The following is an 18230-nucleotide window of genomic DNA, read 5'->3' as shown; positions in this document are numbered from 1 at the left end:
TGACGCATGACTTTAATACTTTATTGATAAGTGGATTGCAGAAGTGCAGTGTTAAACATATAAGGAAAATTTTCAATACGTTTAAGTAGGTTGCGACTGCTACATGCTATGTTAAGGAAGGCTTAGTATGACTCTGCTTTGTCTGTTTAATGGCAGCTTGATTGATTCAGAGGTTCGGTATTGGGTCTGTTCCACCCGCTTGATGCCAGCAGCTGTGACTATTACAAATTGAAGGTTGTGCGCATAATAGATATCTTCCTATAATCTGTAATAGCCACCGGGCTTGTCTTACCTCGTTCTTGACTCTAATTTCGAAGGTTTCGAGAGACAACAAACAATGGGGTTAAAGACGATCCTGCTGCGAGCCAACAGGTGGGACGGCTTAAGAGGAACCAATGCTTCACTTCAGGTGAACCAACAGGTGAGGTGGCTTAAGAACGGCCGAATGTTCACCCCGGCATCGGGCGCGCACATAATTGATATTACCCGATGTCGGGGTTGAAAGTAATGTGTAGCAGACGGGGCTTTTGCACTTTTTTATAATTTTCTACTTTAGCTCAATGTAAAGCGACACTGGTGTCGTTTTATTGGTATTTACTTTCATTCATATAGCGGATATGTTTACTTTGTAGTACAATCCCGTTTAAACTTCCTGTGATCACTTTATGTTTTACAGCTGATTTAATATAAGTGTTCTATTAAATCTTTACGTTTTACAGCTGATTTGATATAAGTGTTCTATTAAATTTAAATACATATAATATAATGAGTTTACAGAATAAAATATATTGTTTGAAAGAAAGAAGATTTACTGATAATATAAACCCTCATTATGCTACAGCAAAAAACGGGAGAAAAATGATAATGGCTACCTGTTCGTCTTGTGGAAGAATGAATTCAAAGTTTGTTAAAAGTACAGGAGGTGCAATTGATATTCACAAAGCAATGTTACCTTTATTACCTAAAATGGGTTAACAATTCCAGGATATAACTATTGTTGGCCGGGAAATCCCCTAGATAATGGACAACCCATAAATGAATTGGATACAGTATGTAGGGACCATGATTATTGTTATAGTTCAGGAATAAGTAAAAACAAATGCGATAAGCAAATGCTTTCCGACTTAAATAACACTAAATCAAAAACATTTGAGGAAAAGATTGCAAAACATTTAGTTGTGAAACCTATAATTAAAACGAAATATAAACTTGGTCTCGGACAGGAACAACAGTTCCCTATGGGCTTAACGCCCAGACAAAAACGAAAGTCAGAAAACGGGAAAAGGGGGTAGAGTATACCCCTGAAATCACTGCACCAAGCTACCGCTGGAGCGATGAATTAGCAGAAGAATTACACAAACCAATTAAAAGAAAATTTAGGAAACGACGGGTGATTGTCCATGACATTGATGATACTTGGTCTGCTGATTTAGTTGACATGCAAGCTTTTTCAAAATATAATAAAGGAGTAAAGTACTTGTTAACCGTTATTGATATTTTCAGTAAATATGCTTGGGTTATTCCATTAAAGAATAAAACTGGAGAATCTGTTACTGAAGCATTTGAAAAAATAGTTTCAGAAGACAGAACACCAACAAATTTATGGGTAGATGAAGGAAAAGAATATTATAATAAAAAGTTTGAATCATTTTTGAATAAAAGTAAGATTAACATGTACCATACATTTAATGAAGGAAAGGCTGTAGTAATAGAAAGATTTAATAGAAGTTTAAAAAGAATAATGTGGAAATATTTTACAGCAAATAATACTTATACTTATTTAGATAATTTGCAGGAAATGGTTGATAAATATAACAAAACAAAACATTCTAGTATAAAAATGACACCAACTGAAGCCTGCAAAAACTTAAATAAAGGTACTGTTTACTTTAATTTATACGGTAATTTAAAGATACCAAAGAGTAAACCAAAATTTAAAATGAGTGGTCGAGTTCGCTTAAGCAAACTGAAAAGACATTTTGAAAAAGGATATATACCAAACTGGACAGAGGAGATATTTATAATTCGTGGAATTAATAATACACATCCCAGAACATACACTATTAAAGATTTAAATGATGAAATAATTCAAGGTTCATTTTATGAACAAGTACTTTTACCTACTACACAAGAGGTTTTTAGAATAGAAAAAGTTATTAGACGAGATTATAAGAAAAAACAAGCTTTAGTAAAATGGAAAGGTTACAATGAAAAATTTAATAGCTGGATTCCAGAATCTTCGATTCGATAAGAAACCTATGGTTTGCTACATTTAGTGAATTGGAAGAAATTTAAATTGAAAATATATTATATAAATGAGTGATAAAAATCTAATCTCTAATAATGGAATAGAAACAATAGATCAATTAATTATCCACTTAACTAAACTAGCTGCTGCTTACAGAAAAAGTTATAAATTTTGTGGAAGAGTAAATACAGGATTACAGATTACAGCAGGTATTTTTGGTTGCTCGGCTGCATTAGCACTTGTTCCAGTTATTCCTATATTTGTAGCAGTTGCTGGCGCTGTTCCATCAATAATTACTATTTGTATTAATAGACTAAAAGTTGAAGACAAAAAAGCTATTTTAAAATTGCATCACCAGAAAATAAAACAACTAATAACAAAAGCACGGATTGGAAAAGTAAATAAAGAAGATCCAAATAATGTTATTCAGGATATTTTTACAATACTGTTAGAAATGCAGAAAGAAAAAAACTATTCAATGCCTCTTGAAATGCATATGAAGGAATTTAAACTTAACGGATATAAAAGTAAAAAAGACGAAGAGCTGTATTAAATTTTACGTGCGTTTTTTGAGATTTTTTTCTATAAGTATATTATATAGATGGTTAATAGAAAGGTAGATAGAATGATTATGCCAAAATTATCTAGTATTTTAGGAGAAATAATGAATCCAGACAATAATTCATATAAAAAGTTCTTAAAGGTCCAATACTAAGGAAAGTGAACATTTTAATTTCATTTAAAAAGCACAGAAACTATTTCATTTTATTGGAAAATGAAAGTTGGTATGTAGAAATTCGAAATAAATCGCAGTATATGTACAATTATTTTTCTATGAAGTATGAAGAAAGTTAAAAAGACCTGGGGGTCATTCTGTCGATTCATTGAAATTTCAACATAATACACATACATTTCTTTGAGTTCCAAAGACCTTCTGTAAATTTTGACCTGCCAATCTTCATTATTTAGTGTCTTGCAGAAGTCTATGCACTGGCTATGAAAAAAATTGCCAACTCACTTTCCCTTAGTAATGCACCTTTAAAAGAAGAAATGTTATTAAATCAAAACTTAATCAAATAGTTAGCGATTAATATAAAAATCATGTCATTGATAAATTACAAAATGTTATAGATCCTTATTTATTAGAAAGGAATTTATTTGAATGGGACTGTGGTTGTTTGATGTCAGTACCTCCGGTAGTGCCTTTAGCAGAAGAGGAAAGTAATGTAAGATTATGTGATTGTCCCAGACCAAATAATGTTCGAAACAATCCTAAAAAAGTTATTGCAACCGATTGTGATACTAACGAAGAAAAACATATAAAAGCACTTATGCAGCATCCAAAGACCTCGATGTTAATTCTGGGTTAATAACAATGTGCTGCAAAGGAAAAAACCAAGTTAAAAGTGGAATATCAAGAACCAGCGGGAAAAGATATAAATTCAAATATTTTATTTTTTCTTAAACTTTATTTATTTTATTATTTTTTTAAATCCTTTTTTTCCTTAGTGATTTTTTTTCCAAATATAATATATAGATGGAAATTGAGAGATCAAAAAATCAATATTATAAGAAATTTGAAATTAAAATTACATATAGACAAGATCCAAAAAGTCAATTATATTTAACTATAAACGACTCTTACGAAATACTTAAATCTGAACTTAAAGCTTTAAAAGGTATAAAAATAAACGTTGTTTTAAAAATAACTTTTGTAAAAATGAGTGCAACAGATACAATATATAAATCAGCTTATTTTCAATTAAAGGCTTTAGAAATTATTAACACAAACGAAATAAAAAACACTTTACGTCAAGCTTTTGATGAAATAATAAACAGAATTGGCAACTGGATTTCAGAAGGAAGTGGCTGGAGAATAGAGTCAGTTGATGCTCATTATATAAATAGATATAAATATACACCACTGGCTGCTTCAAGTTATTTAGAATTACCAAAACCATTTCAACATCCGATGAAAGGCTTAATAAATATAAAGAATGATGATAACGAATGTTTTAGATGGTGTCATTTAGCTTATAAATTTCCTGTTGAAAAAGATCCTCAAAAAATTTCAAAATATAAAAAACATATAAACGATCTTGATTATACTGGAATTAAATTTCCTGTTACATTAAATCAAATACCTAAAATTGAAGTTTTAAATGATATATCATTTAATATATTTGGTTATGAAGAACCTACGGGAATTTATCCATTGTACATATCAAAATATCAGTACGAAGAACACTGTGACATGTTGCTAATTAATAATAACGAAATAACTGATGATGACTGTAAGCCCTCAAGGACTGTAGTCCAACATTATGCTTGGATAAAAGACTTTAATAGATTAATGTTTAACAAAACAAAACATGCAAATAAAAAACACTTCTGTAAAAGCTGTCTGCAACATTTTTCTCAAGAAAGAATATTAAATGAACACGTACCAAATTGTTTAGCTATTAATGGTACCCAAGGCGTAAAAATGCCAAAAGAGGGAAGTAAAGTACAATTTAAAAATTATCATAAAGGTTTAGCAGTACATTTTATAATTTATGCTGATTTTGAATCAATAACTAAAAAAGTTTTAACTGCTTTTCCATCACCTGAATCTTCATTTACTGAACCATATCAAAATCATATAGATTGTGGTTACGGCTATAAAGTTGTTTGTTGTTATGACAACAGTTATACTAAACCAACCCAGATTTATAGAGGACCTAATGCAGTTTATAAGTTTATTGAAAAAATGCTTGAGGAAGAGGAATATTGTAAAGAAATATTTAAAGAACATTTTAACAAAGATTTGAGAATGTCTAAAAAAGACCAAATTGAATTTAAAAAACAAAAGTTTTGTCATATCTGTGAAAAAGAATATATAAAAGATTCAATCAAAGTACGTGACCACTGTCATATAACAGGAAAATTTAGAGGAAGTGCTCACTCAGAATGTAATATTAATTTTAAACTAACACACAAAATTCCTGTTATTTTTCATAATTTAAGAGGTTATGACGGTCATTTTATTATGCAACAAATAGGGAAATTCAAAAAAGAAATTAATGTTATTCCTAACAATATGGAAAGATATATGGCATTTATGATTTCCGACTTGGTCTTTATTGATTCATTCCAATTTATGTCTCAATCATTAGATAACTTAGTAAAAAATATTCCAGAATTTAAATATTTATCTCAAGAATTTAATTGCGAAAACATTAATTTATTAAAAACAAAAGGCGTTTATCCATATGATTACATGGATTCATTTAAAAAATTCAAAGAAACAAAGTTACGTCCTAAAAAAGAGTTTTATTCAAATTTAAATGAAACACACATATCTAATGAAGAATATGAACATGCTAAAAATGTTTGGAATAAATTTAAAATTAAAACATTGGGAGAATATCATGATCTATATTTACAAACTGACGTTTTACTTTTAGCTGATGTATTCGAAAATTTTAGAAGGTTGTGTTTAGAGTACTACAAATTAGATCCTTGCCATTATTTTAGTACTCCTGGTTTAGCTTGGGATGCAATGTTAAAAATGACTGGAATTCAGTTAGATTTAATAACTGATATTGATATGTATCTTTTTATTGAAAAGGGACTGAGAGGAGGAATAAGTTATATTTCAAACAGATACAGTAAAGCAAACAATAAATATATGAAAGATTATGATCCTAAATTAGAATCTAAATACATTATGTACCTCGATGCCAATAATTTTTATGGTTGGGCCATGTGTCGACCTTTACCCTCTGGAAACTTCAAATTTATATCTGAAAAACAATTCAAGAAATTAATTTCAAAAGGTAAAACTAACTTCATAGTTGAATGTGATCTTGAATATCCAAAAGAATTACATAAAACCCACAATGATTATCCTTTAGCTCCTGAAAAAATCAAAATACCAGACGAATGGCTTTCAAATTATAGTAAAAATATTAAAACAGAATTTGAAATAGGAAAAAGTAATGTAAAAAAATTAGTTCCAACTTTAATGAAAAAAAAAACAAAATTATGTAGTTCATTATAAAAATCTTGAACTATATACACAATTAGGGTTAAAAGTAACAAAAATACACAAAATATTAACTTTTGACGAAAGTCCTTGGTTAAAAGTGTATATTGATTTTAATACTCAAAGAAGATCTAAAGCAAAAAATTCATTTGAAAAGGACTTTTTTTTAAGTTAATGAACAACTCTGTATTCGGTAAGACGATGGAGAATTTACGCAAGAGGGTTAATATTAAATTAACTCATAATGAAAACCTTTTATTAAAATATATTGCCAAACCTTCATTTGTTAGTTCAACGATGTTTAACAAGAATTTATTTGGTATTCAGAGAATAAAAGAAAGTTTGTTATTAAACAGACCTTGTTATGTTGGAATGTGCATTCTAGATTTATCAAAATATTTAATGTATGATTTTCATTATAATTATATTAAGGAAAAGTATGGAAGCTCAGCAAAGCTTTTATTCACTGACACTGATTCATTATGTTATGAAATTAAAACCAAAGATGCATATGAGGATTTTTATAAGGACAAAGATTTATTTGATAATAGTGATTACGATAACAACTCAAAATTTTATTTCGACAATAATAAAAAAGTAATTGGAAAATTCAAAGATGAAGCTGCCGGTATTCCAACCGTTGAATTTGTAGGATTACGTAGTAAAATGTATTCATATTTATTACAAAATGAAGTTAATGCTAAAAAATGTAAAGGAATTAAAAAACATGTTGTTAAGAAAACAATAGTTCATAAAAATTATAAAGATACTTTGTTTAATTCAACCCAAAGTAATCACACCTTTAAAGTTATTCGTTCTGATAAACACAATCTTTCCAGTTATGTTATAAATAAAACATCTTTATCATGTTATGACGATAAAAGATATATTCTTGATAATGGTATTGATACATTAGCTTACTCTTAAATTAAAGAACCATAAATTGTTAACTGAATATTCATAACGTTTAAAGAATCAATATAAATTACATCATTCATTTTAAATTCATTTGCATAATTAACAGAAATAGATTCATTTTTTCTGTTATTTTTTACATGGTAACTTTGAATAATTACATTGTCTTTATTTTTTAGTTGTAATTTAGCTTCTCCTTTATCTAATTTAATTGCTTCAGTAAGAATAATTAAAATGCAATTTTGTTTAATTGTTACATTATTACCATTTTGAACTAAACCAGGACTAGCATTATCAACTTTCCATTGAAATAATCCAGCAACGTCTTCTGTTGCAGATGTTAAAAACAATGGAGGTTTTCTTATTATTTGTTTTTCTATTTTACTTACTTTTTCGTTTATATTATTGAATATTCTCATTATATTAATTATTCCAGTTAAATAAAAACACAGTAATTAATTAAAACTTTAAATAATGTTTTAATTCAGAAGTTTAATTTCTTTATAATTTATATATTCCTCCAATATGTAGAATTTGACATAACTACCCGGCAAAAGATAAAATATTGTGCTATTCGATAATATATTAATTAATGAATCGCTATAAGGATTAATGTCAAACATTGTCTTTTCTGTTAGATAAATTTTGATTTTTGTCTCATACACAGATACTGACATGTCAGGGAACACACTTACTTTATCAAGGTCACTGAAGTCACTGATGTTATTGATGTCACTAACCACGGGTGTTATACACTCCCGGAGGGAAATTCACCGATAAAGCCCTCTCGCCACCACCTAAAAACCAAATGTGATATTGGACATGCTTCCCCCACTCTAATTGACTTTAAATAAAACCTGATATCTATTATATAAATTCCGGCTTTTTTTTTGACTGAAAACACATTTTTTTAAAGGTACATCCGGTACAGCTAGTTTATATTCTTGGTTTATGCCCATAAAATTCCTATAATCTACGATATTTCCAGATTCCAAATTAAGTAAATCTAAATAACCCACATTAACCAGGCTATTCCCAACCCTGTGTCCAAATCTATCAATTCCCAAGACACTGAAATCCAACAAAGTATATAATGATAATATCCAAACATCGAGGTTATCATAATACTTTCTCATTGATATAAATATGTGGGTATATATTTTAAGACCATCTAGTGATATTAAATGATCATCTTTACTTTTGTATTCAAAAAGAAACACTTTACGTCTTGCTTTTTCTATTTCTTCTTCTATTTCCTTGTATTTATTTTCATGTTCAAGAATTACTTCAGCTAAATCATCAGCTCGTTTTGTTGTAACTTCACCAGAACTTTTAGTTTCACGATATAAATTCTCTATTCTTCTTTCAAAAACAGCGTCTTGTTTATCATATGCATCCAGCTGATCATTAATTATATTAATTGCTTCAGTATTGGTGGTAATTACTTGGGTATTAGTAGAAATTGCTTGGGTATTAGCAATAATTGATTCTCCTTGTTTAGCTGATATTTCAACTACAGAGTCAAGATCATTTATTATTTTTTTTATTTTTATTATTAAATTCATTAATATCTTTTTGTAATAAACCTGTAAGTGTACTTAATTCCGCGTACTTTAAATTGTGACGTGTGTCAACAGTACTAATTAAGGTTCGAAGTTGTTTCTTTAAATTTTTTAGCTGATCATTAATTGTGTTAATTGCTTCAGTATTAGCAGTAATTAAATCTCCTTGTTTAACTGATTTTTCAACTACAAAGTCCAGTTCATTTTTATGTTCTTTAACTTTAGCATTAAGCTGCGTCATATCTTCTTGTATTTTTTTTTGTAATATTATTTAAGTCTGCATACTTTAAATTGTGACGTGTGTCAACAGTACTAATCCAAATTCGAAGTTGTTTCTTAAAGTCATCTATTTTAGAATTGAGCTCTTTTTCAAGGTTATCTAATGCTGTGCCATGGTCATCACCTCTTTGTGAAGCTGCCTTTTCCAGTTCAGATTTATATTCTGCAAATTTATTTGAAATAAGTTCTAATAAATCTTTTTATGTCTACCTTTTAAAGTAAATTGAATGTACGAAGTTTTCTTTGTTTGATATACAAGAGAGAAAAGACTAAAACCATGTGAATCGAAAAGGTCATTTAATAATAAATGACGGAACATATAAACATGATATCATACAACAATGTATAACAAAATATCAAAATTTGTTTGAAACATACAACAAGAAATAAAATTGACAGTATATAAATTATATACTGTCTTAGTCATACTGTTGTAATATCAAAGGTTGGGTCCTTAACAACTGGCCGTATATAAATTATATACTGTCTTAGTCATACTGTTGTAATATCAAAGGTTGGGTCCTTAACAACTGGAATACATAAACATGATATCATACAACAATGTATAACTAAATATCACAATTAAATGATATTAAGAACACAGATGGTATTATTTGTATACAAGTCTAAATACTAAATGACTAGCAGTATATTTGAAAATAACTGCAGAAAATGGAAATTACAATTATGTCTTCAATAAGCTTAAGGGATGGGAGGGCGGGCAATGAATTTTTTCCTTTGTGTTTTAATCCAACAAGATGGCTGACGATTTATGCATAAATTATGATAATACTAATCGGACTTTATTGTGCTTACTAATACTTGTCTGTAACATGATTCGCCCTCAGAATGGTTCGACCTATTATTCGCGTTATCATAATAAGATTAAGAAGTAAGGTTAAACGTATCCATAAATACATTTATTTGATAATAAATTAATTTTTATGTCTACCTTTTAAAGTAATTTGAATGTACGAAGTTTTCTTTGTTTGATATACAAGAGAGAAAAGACTAAAACCATGTGAATCGCAAAGGTCATTTAATAATAAATGACGGAACATATAAACATGATATCATACAACAATGTATAACAAAATATCAAAATTTGTTTGAAACATACAACAAGAAATAAAATTGACAGTATATAAATTATATACTGTCTTAGTCATACTGTTGTAATATCAAAGGTTGGGTCCTTAACAACTGGCCACAAAATTGTGGGACACAATTCCCCCCAACCAAAACTTCGTAAAGCATGTAGGGAAAATGTTCACATAAATGGCAAAAGCTATAAATTATATTTTGGCACTATATTGGATATAATTTGGCTTACAACTTGAAATGACTAGAAATTTTCGTCTGTTCTATACGCTAAGTGCGGAAATGTCTATGTATTGAATTATAACAAAACAAAGTCCTTGTAAGACTAAAAATATTTACATCTTAAAACTATTCACCCGGTTAAGCTATATGTAAGCTACTAAACTGTACGAGTTTGCCAAAGGTCCTTAACCTCAAGACAAAACTGTAAACAGTAACCAAAATGATCCTTGTAATATTAAACATATTTACAACACCCTAAGCTATTCATACAGTAAAACTAGACGGAAGCAACATTTTTTAAGATTGGTGCGAGCACATTCAAGAAGATTGTCAGAGGTCCTTAACCCCATGACAAAATTGGTAATACTGATAAACAAAGTATATGTGATATCAAAATTATTTACAACATGTTAACAATTATTCACAAACGTAAGCTAGAAGTTGGTGTGAGTAAATTCTACCAGTTTGTCAAAGATCCTTAACCCCATGACAAAACTGGTAATACTGCAAAATTGAGATCTATTAGTCAGAAGTCCTTAACCCCATGACTAAACTCTTAATACTGAAAACTGAGATCTAATAGTCGTAAGTCAATGACTAAACTTTTAATGCTGAAAAGTGGAATCAATTAGTCAGAGGTCCTTAGCCCCATGACAAATTGGTGTAATTCTTTGGATAAGTCAGAGGTTTTTGACCCAAGTGATTACACTGATCATACATTTAGCATAGGAATTCTAATGTATTTCTTATATGCATCTGAAGTCCACCGTCCCATTTGTTTAATGTGTTCCTCTGGAATCCCTTTTTGAGCTGCAGCGGAAGCGGCCCCAATCCTGAAGCTGTGGCCCTTATATCTTGTACAGTCTAAACCTGCCCAATTCAGAGACAGTGCAAGCTGCTGACCAAAAAAGGTTCGAGATATTGGAGAACCATCCATAAATCCGAATAAAGGTCCCTGTCTTGCTTTCCTTAAGGTCATGTACTCCTTTAATGCGTACACCGGACAAGAAATTGATTGGGTGGTTTTGATGAAAAGGGACTTTCTAGCTCCTTTTGAATGCTTATATTGCGATATACTTAATTCAAACCCTTCAAGCACTTTAGAATTTGACCAAACCCATTTAACATCAGTGACGGCTAAAACATGTCCAGTGTGTTTGCCTGAAGATGTCATTTCGCCAACTCTCAGAAAAGCATAGAAAGCCACTAGATACATTGCTTTCAATAATAACCGGATGAAATAGGATGTGGTGGTAAATTTCAAGGAATGTAACAACTGATGTAATATTGGTAGTGTTATTGGCAAGCGTGTATCAACTTGTCTCTTGTGATTGTGATAGCCTTGCAAACTTTTCTTTACCAAAAAATTTGTAGTAGCATCTGGTAACTGGTGTAATTTATGATAGTAGCCAATAGCAGAGATGTAAGTCGATACAGTCGTTGGTGCTAGACCTCTTTTAAAGCAGTACGCGATAAACAGCAATAAATTTGCAATAGAAGCAGGATAAACTGGCAGGTATTTCAGCTCGATTTCGGAGAACTCCTTGTATGTCTTACAGGCTCGTTCATACGTCTGCTGACTTGATGCTGACAAAGCCTGGCCCAGCAGGAAAGAACTGATTTCGCTTAAAGACAAATTTTTTCCCGAGGAATCTGTAGCTCCACAGGATTTGGGTATGGGAAATCCCTTAGGAACTTGGACACCTGTAAACGAGAAAGGGAATCCGCTAGAGAATTTTTTAAACCAGGAATGTGCACAGCTTTGAACAAGATATTGTTTTTTAGAGTTTGTACTACCAAACGTCGCACTAGGGTCATCAAGATTATGTCTTTGGAAGACTGTTTATTGACAATGCTAACAACAGCCTCATTATCTGTATGGAAATTTATACACCTATTTGAGAGTACATCACTGAATAGTTCTACTGCAAGAACTACTGGGAAAAACTCTTTCACTGTTATATGATAATGAGCCCAGTCTTCAGGCCACCGAGAATAGAACCACTGTCTTGATAGATAACCTCCAAAACCAATGCTGCTAGCGTCAGTATATAAATCTAAAGATTTAGATGAAAACCATTTTTCAGAAAGGAACAAAGACTTCCCATTGAAACTGTCCATAAACAATGACCAAGCCTCAAAATCTGCTCTTGCTTCTTTTGTTAATTTTTTGTGATGGTGTGGCTGTTTTAGACCGACTGTCAAATCTATTATGCGGCGCAGAAATGCTCTACCTGGGATAACTACTGAACAAGCAAAATTAAGCAGCCCAATTACCGACTGTAATTCTTGGAGTGTTACTTTTTTCTTGTGTTTAAGCATTCCTAAAAGTGTACGAATTTTTTCGAGTTTATCTTGTGGCAGCCTCTTTTCCATCTTAACAGAATCAATTTCAATCCCAACAAATGACAAAGTTGTACACGGTCTAACAGTTTTTGATGGATTAATCGGAATACCCACACATTTACACCAATCCAAAAATATTTGTAAACCAGTGTTGCATAAATGTTCATTATTTCCAACAAAAAAGAAATCATCTAATATATGGGCACAATGAGGTAATCCAAGTTTTGTTTCTGCTATCCATTGTATTGCTGAGCTTATTCGTTCAAATAATACACATGAGTAACTCAACCCCATAGGCAACGTTTTGTCAAAGTAGTATTTATCTTCAATGGCAAATCCAAGAAGTTCAAAATCATTTGGATGAATAGGGACAATACGGTAGGCATTTTTTATATCGACTTTCATCATGAAAGATGAACGACCACAAACTTTAACAAGATTCACTGCATTATCAATATTTTGGTATGAAACAGAACACAATTCGTCTGGGATTCCCTCATTGATAGACAAAGTATCCGGAAAGGATAAGTGATGAATCACTCGGAACTGTCCCTCTTCCTTCTTGGGAACCAAACCTAATGGAGAGATCTGTAAATTATTAAAGGGGGGTGAATCAAAGGGTCCCGCGACCCGACCTTCTTTTATTTCTATAGCTATTTTTTCTTTCAAAACGTCTAGATTACTCACGGCTGATGTCAAATTTTTTGAATACCGAAATAATCGTTTTCCAGTAAAGGGTATATGAAAACCATTTGTGAAACCATTTACAAGGAATTCTGTTTCCGACAGATTGTAACCTGTTAACCATTTTTTAAGCTTTTCAACTTTAATTGGAGTGCATATAGACATAGTTTTGGAAAGGAAATGGAATTCAGACACCATGTTATCATCTGGCAGCAGTGAGTTGTGCACCAAGTTTGGTAACTGGGTTTGCCTTTTGCTGACCTTGATTTCTTGAACAGGACTTTTTGCTGTGGGGGCCTGAACAGTGCTGGCAAACGTGTTTGTAGGGGCGCTGTTTCCTGGTACATTTCCCGTTATTGTTGTTAAAGCTGTAACAGGGATTTGGCGATTTTGACTGGCGAAAGGCATGACCCAGACGTATTCTCTGAGCTGACTGGCGGCTTATACCCATGGCCAATGCATCAGTGTATGTGTCAGTGTGCAGGCTTTCAAAGGCTAATGACGGATTATCCTGTCGCAAACGTCTGAAGGTTCTATCATACTGCAGTGCCGCATCATCGCCAGCCCTCTGTCCCAGTTTTCGTATGGTTTCCATATACTGCATCAGTGCAGGGGTTGTTTCTGGAAATTTTTCAGCGTATACCGCTACAAATGTATGAAAAGCAGTAAACCACTGTGGAAGACTTGTTATTTGTCTTGGGGCTTTTTCTCTCCTGAGAGTAACTAAACCAGATGTAGATTCAACAAATCTGAAAGCCTCTTTCTCCTCAGTATGTCCCATATTGGACTGCAACAAACTGGATAAATCCACGTACTCATTTGCCCAAATTTTTCCTTTCGTTTTGTGGTCAATATGCATATTAATATGTAGTCAAGTTGTACCTTTTGAAGTGGAGGGGTCTTGTGATGAAGTAGAAGACTCCACTGGAATGACATGGGAAGTAGGAGGTGTCTCTGATGAAGTAGAAGGCTCCAATGGATTTACAGGAGAATTTGGGCAGAAGATTCATTGAGACCAAAGTTTCCACCACACTTTTGGTAACACTTGGGACCAGTTCTTCTATCAGCTGCTGCCTATCTGCTGAAGTAATTGCAGCTGGTGCCGAATTAGATGAAACTTTAGGGATGGAAGGGGTTTCTGATGTAGACTTCTGTTGTTTGTTTCGTAAATTTTCAGCTGCTTTTTGTGTTGGTTTTCTTTTGCGTTTAGGTGGCATTTCGGCTGAAACAGGATTAAACAAGGGTCAGTTTTTTAACCACTGATATTCTTAAAGTTAAGGATATGGAACTTGATATGTATTGTGAATATAATTATTTGTACAAACAGACATAGTGTGTTCACAACAGTTCATCACAACACTTGTTCTGATGAGCTGCATAACTATAGAAAAAACAGAAGTAGTACTTATAACATATCATTTCTAAAATATGTAAAACGTAGCTACGGTCTACAAAGTCGGCGAATTTACATATCAAACTATATCCACCATTGTGGCTATTTTAAAATAAAGGTCAGACTTTTAATATAGAAAACTGCATTATATGGATTAAATTATTTGAAATGTTCACTACCATAATTAAAGACTCAACAACCACCACCTTAATTCTATCAGCAATTAAACTTATCTCCAACTTAGCTTCTGAAAATTACTACGATTACTATAAATCCAAGTTAATACAGTAAAGCCTAATGTTTTGCATTTCCTACAGTCAAAATACGGTTAAATTAAAAATTGTTTGGTGAATCTCTTCTGTTGTTATCAAGAGAGTAGTCTGTGAAAAATTAAAGTCGCTTAACTGCTTGACACATATGCTAATTCATTAAAATCTCAGACTCGGATTCCTTTCTCAACCTTACAATTAAGGTTTAACATGGCATTGTAAAAACACACAACCTACTAACCTGTGTATACCCTGTTAATTCTTAGCTTATCCTTAAAATTAAGGATCGATAATTCTTACATGCCAAATACCTTAATAATTAAGGTCATTTGAATAATTTCCCCACACCTGAAAAGTTAATAAAAAATCATATCATATATTTGTCCGACTAGTGCTTATCCTTAAATTTAAGGACTTACTACTCTGGCATCAAAGACCTTAAAATTAAGGTTCATGCCTCCGATTAAGGCTTCTGCCTTATCTGTAAATACAAGTGAAATCGACCCATGGCCGCAATTTTGTTAATCCTTAAAATTAAGGAATTAAAACTATAAATAACTCTTCCTATTTCACATACCAATTTCCTTAAATTAAGGTAATGAAATTTCCCAACACATGAGAAATAAAATCATGTATTTGTGAGACTAAGGTTTATCCTTAAAATTAAGGATCTGCTAACCTGGCATCAAATACCTTAAAACTAAGGTTTATGCCACTAATCCTCTGATTAAGGCTTAAAACTGCCTTATCATATATACAAATGCAGTCGACCCATGGCTGCAATTTTTCTTATCCTTAAAATTAAGGAATTAAACATTATAATTAATTCTTACTTTTCTGCATGCCAGTTACCTTAAAATTAAGGTTATTTGAAAATACAGTGCTTACTGTCATACAAAATTATATAAAATCTAACCAAGATTTGCATATCTTTAAGATTAAAGATGTACTCGTCAGGCACAGAAGACCTTAGAACTAAGGTTTATGTAACAAAACCTCTCTATAAAGTTTCTATCTATATCTGAAGCATAAACAAAAACGATTGGGTGCCACTATCTTAAAATTCAGTCATTTCGACAATAAACCTGTACCTGTCCTATAATGTATATTTTAATATATATCTGACACACAAGTGTTTATCCTTAAATTTAAGGGTTTTCTCATCGGGCTCAAAGACCTTGAAGTTAAGGTGTAAGCCATATACCGTAATTGTGAGAAAATGGGTCTCAAATATAACAGAAAGGTATTTACACGATACAATTAGACTATCAAACAATTTACGTAATAGAAATGTAAAGCTCTTATTGGGAAATTTTATGACAATGTATAATTTAATTTGGGACTTCCACTTAACACTTATAAATGGAATTAATTAAAGCAGTCGAACACTCAAAAAAAAAAAAAAAATAACCATTAATTTATATTTCACCCATTCTAAAGAAAAAACAGATTTATATTAATCATTTTTCAGTTTCCGCCCAAACGATAAAAGGGGCATTGTTTGTTTTAACTCCAAATGCTTTAATGGAAATTGGAATGACAGAACCAACTTGTTATAAAAGACCAAATCGATCAAAATTAAATTGTACAGCAGTATTCCTGATTAATAAACATTGATTATACAACAATGGTTACAAAAATTTAACCCATAAGCAACACAGTTGCAAATTAAACGTGACTGTTCTTGTATTTTTCTCTCGAAATGTAGATTGTTTCGTCATCCTTCTTCAGCCTTATTGGATAACCGATAACCTGTCAGAGTTCACTTTGCCGTTCACAATACACTGGATCATGTGACGTCTTTGTGACTAATGCAGAGCTTCTCGAAAATTAATTAAAAACCACTAATAATGTTTGTCATTTTTTGAGCATTTGAATTATTGCCCCGCGAACATTATTTGCGTATCTCTTCATACCAACATCGTTGAAATGGACACCATCTCTGTAAAGTTCCTTAGTTGGTGCTTTTACCCCTTTTACATTCCAATAACGGATACTTGGCAATTGTTTCAGTTCCTGTTTTAATACTCTATTTGCTGTATGATTTAGGTGGATATACAATTCCTTCGTCACATGGCGAGGAGAATGGCGCGGCAATAACTGCATAAACACGATCTGGGAAATGCCATAACGAGTCTGGTACAGCATACATAAATTCACAAGGCGCAGGGACAATGTTTCTGCTGCATCCACAGACATGTTTGGACGATCCAAATCGTTTCCTCCGAACTGAACAATTAAGTACTTGGGACGCTGTGATGAAATAGTAGTCTCCCACCGTCTTAAGTGTGCTCTATTTTCAATTTTTCCTCCGCTTATACTTGAAAAATTGATTTCTGGTGTTGGATTGAGGTTAAACATATTGGCGCCGTTTGTTTGTGACAAGTATATTTCAAGCCAACGAATGTGTGAAGTTCCCAACACCAGGATCGACATACTTCTCTGATAAGTTGATAACTTCCGAAATATTGTTTACTAACAAAGTCCCAACACACACGCACCTCGTGTCCGGAGTTATTTCATATTTATATTGCAAATATTCACAAAACCAGTTAAGTCCATGTGTGAACAGATAATAATTCGTATCCGAAATATTAATCCGTACTTTTTGCAAAGTTCAAATAAAAATTACGCATGGTATTACCGTTTAATTGGTAAGATCAATGAATTTTTTCCTTTGTGTTTTAATCCAACAAGATGGCTGACGATTTATGCATAAATTATGATAATACTAATCGGACTTTATTGTGCTTACTAATACTTGTCTGTAACATGATTCGCCCTCAGAATGGTTCGACCTATTATTCGCGTTATCATAATAAGATTAAGAAGTAAGGTTAAACGTATCCATAAATACATTTATTTGATAATAAATTAATTTATGCTTTTTTTCAGTTTCAGTGTTTAGTTTATTTATTTCTGTTCTGATTTCTAACTTATACATATTTTGTAACTTTTTCTCAGCTTCAATAATCTTGTCTTTTAGTTCTTCATGTTTAATCATACTATCATTTATTTCCTGAACTTGATTGTGTAAAATGTTTAAATTGACTCTAAATACTTCTTTTATGTTGTCATCTGTCAAATCAGATTTCTCTTCAAGTTCTTTAATAGAATCAAGCATAGCTTTCATTTCTTCTTCAATTTTATCTTGTAATTCAACTATTAATAATGAATTCTTTTT

The 18230-nt window shown here is 31.6% G+C and overlaps 1 protein-coding gene across 1 annotated transcript; it reads right to left on the bottom strand.

Moving 5' to 3' along the window:
* Positions 1-13436: 13436 nt before the first annotated feature.
* On the bottom strand, positions 13437-17914 carry LOC128555703 (uncharacterized). The gene has a single exon (XM_053538861.1). The coding sequence runs from the start codon at positions 14241-14243 to the stop codon at positions 13587-13589; it is 657 nt and encodes a 218-aa protein (XP_053394836.1). The 5' UTR covers positions 14244-17914; the 3' UTR covers positions 13437-13586.
* Between the last annotated feature and the right edge of the window lie 316 nt (positions 17915-18230).

This window comes from Mercenaria mercenaria, chromosome 3 (assembly GCF_021730395.1).
Source record: "Mercenaria mercenaria strain notata chromosome 3, MADL_Memer_1, whole genome shotgun sequence".
Lineage (NCBI taxonomy): Eukaryota > Metazoa > Mollusca > Bivalvia > Venerida > Veneridae > Mercenaria > Mercenaria mercenaria.
This window is presented reverse-complemented; position numbering and strand designations above follow the sequence as displayed.

Bases quoted from the DNA above. Each gene is read 5' to 3' on its own strand.
- LOC128555703 (XM_053538861.1), bottom strand. From the start codon at position 14,243: ATGCATATTGACCACAAAACGAAAGGAAAAATTTGGGCAAATGAGTAC.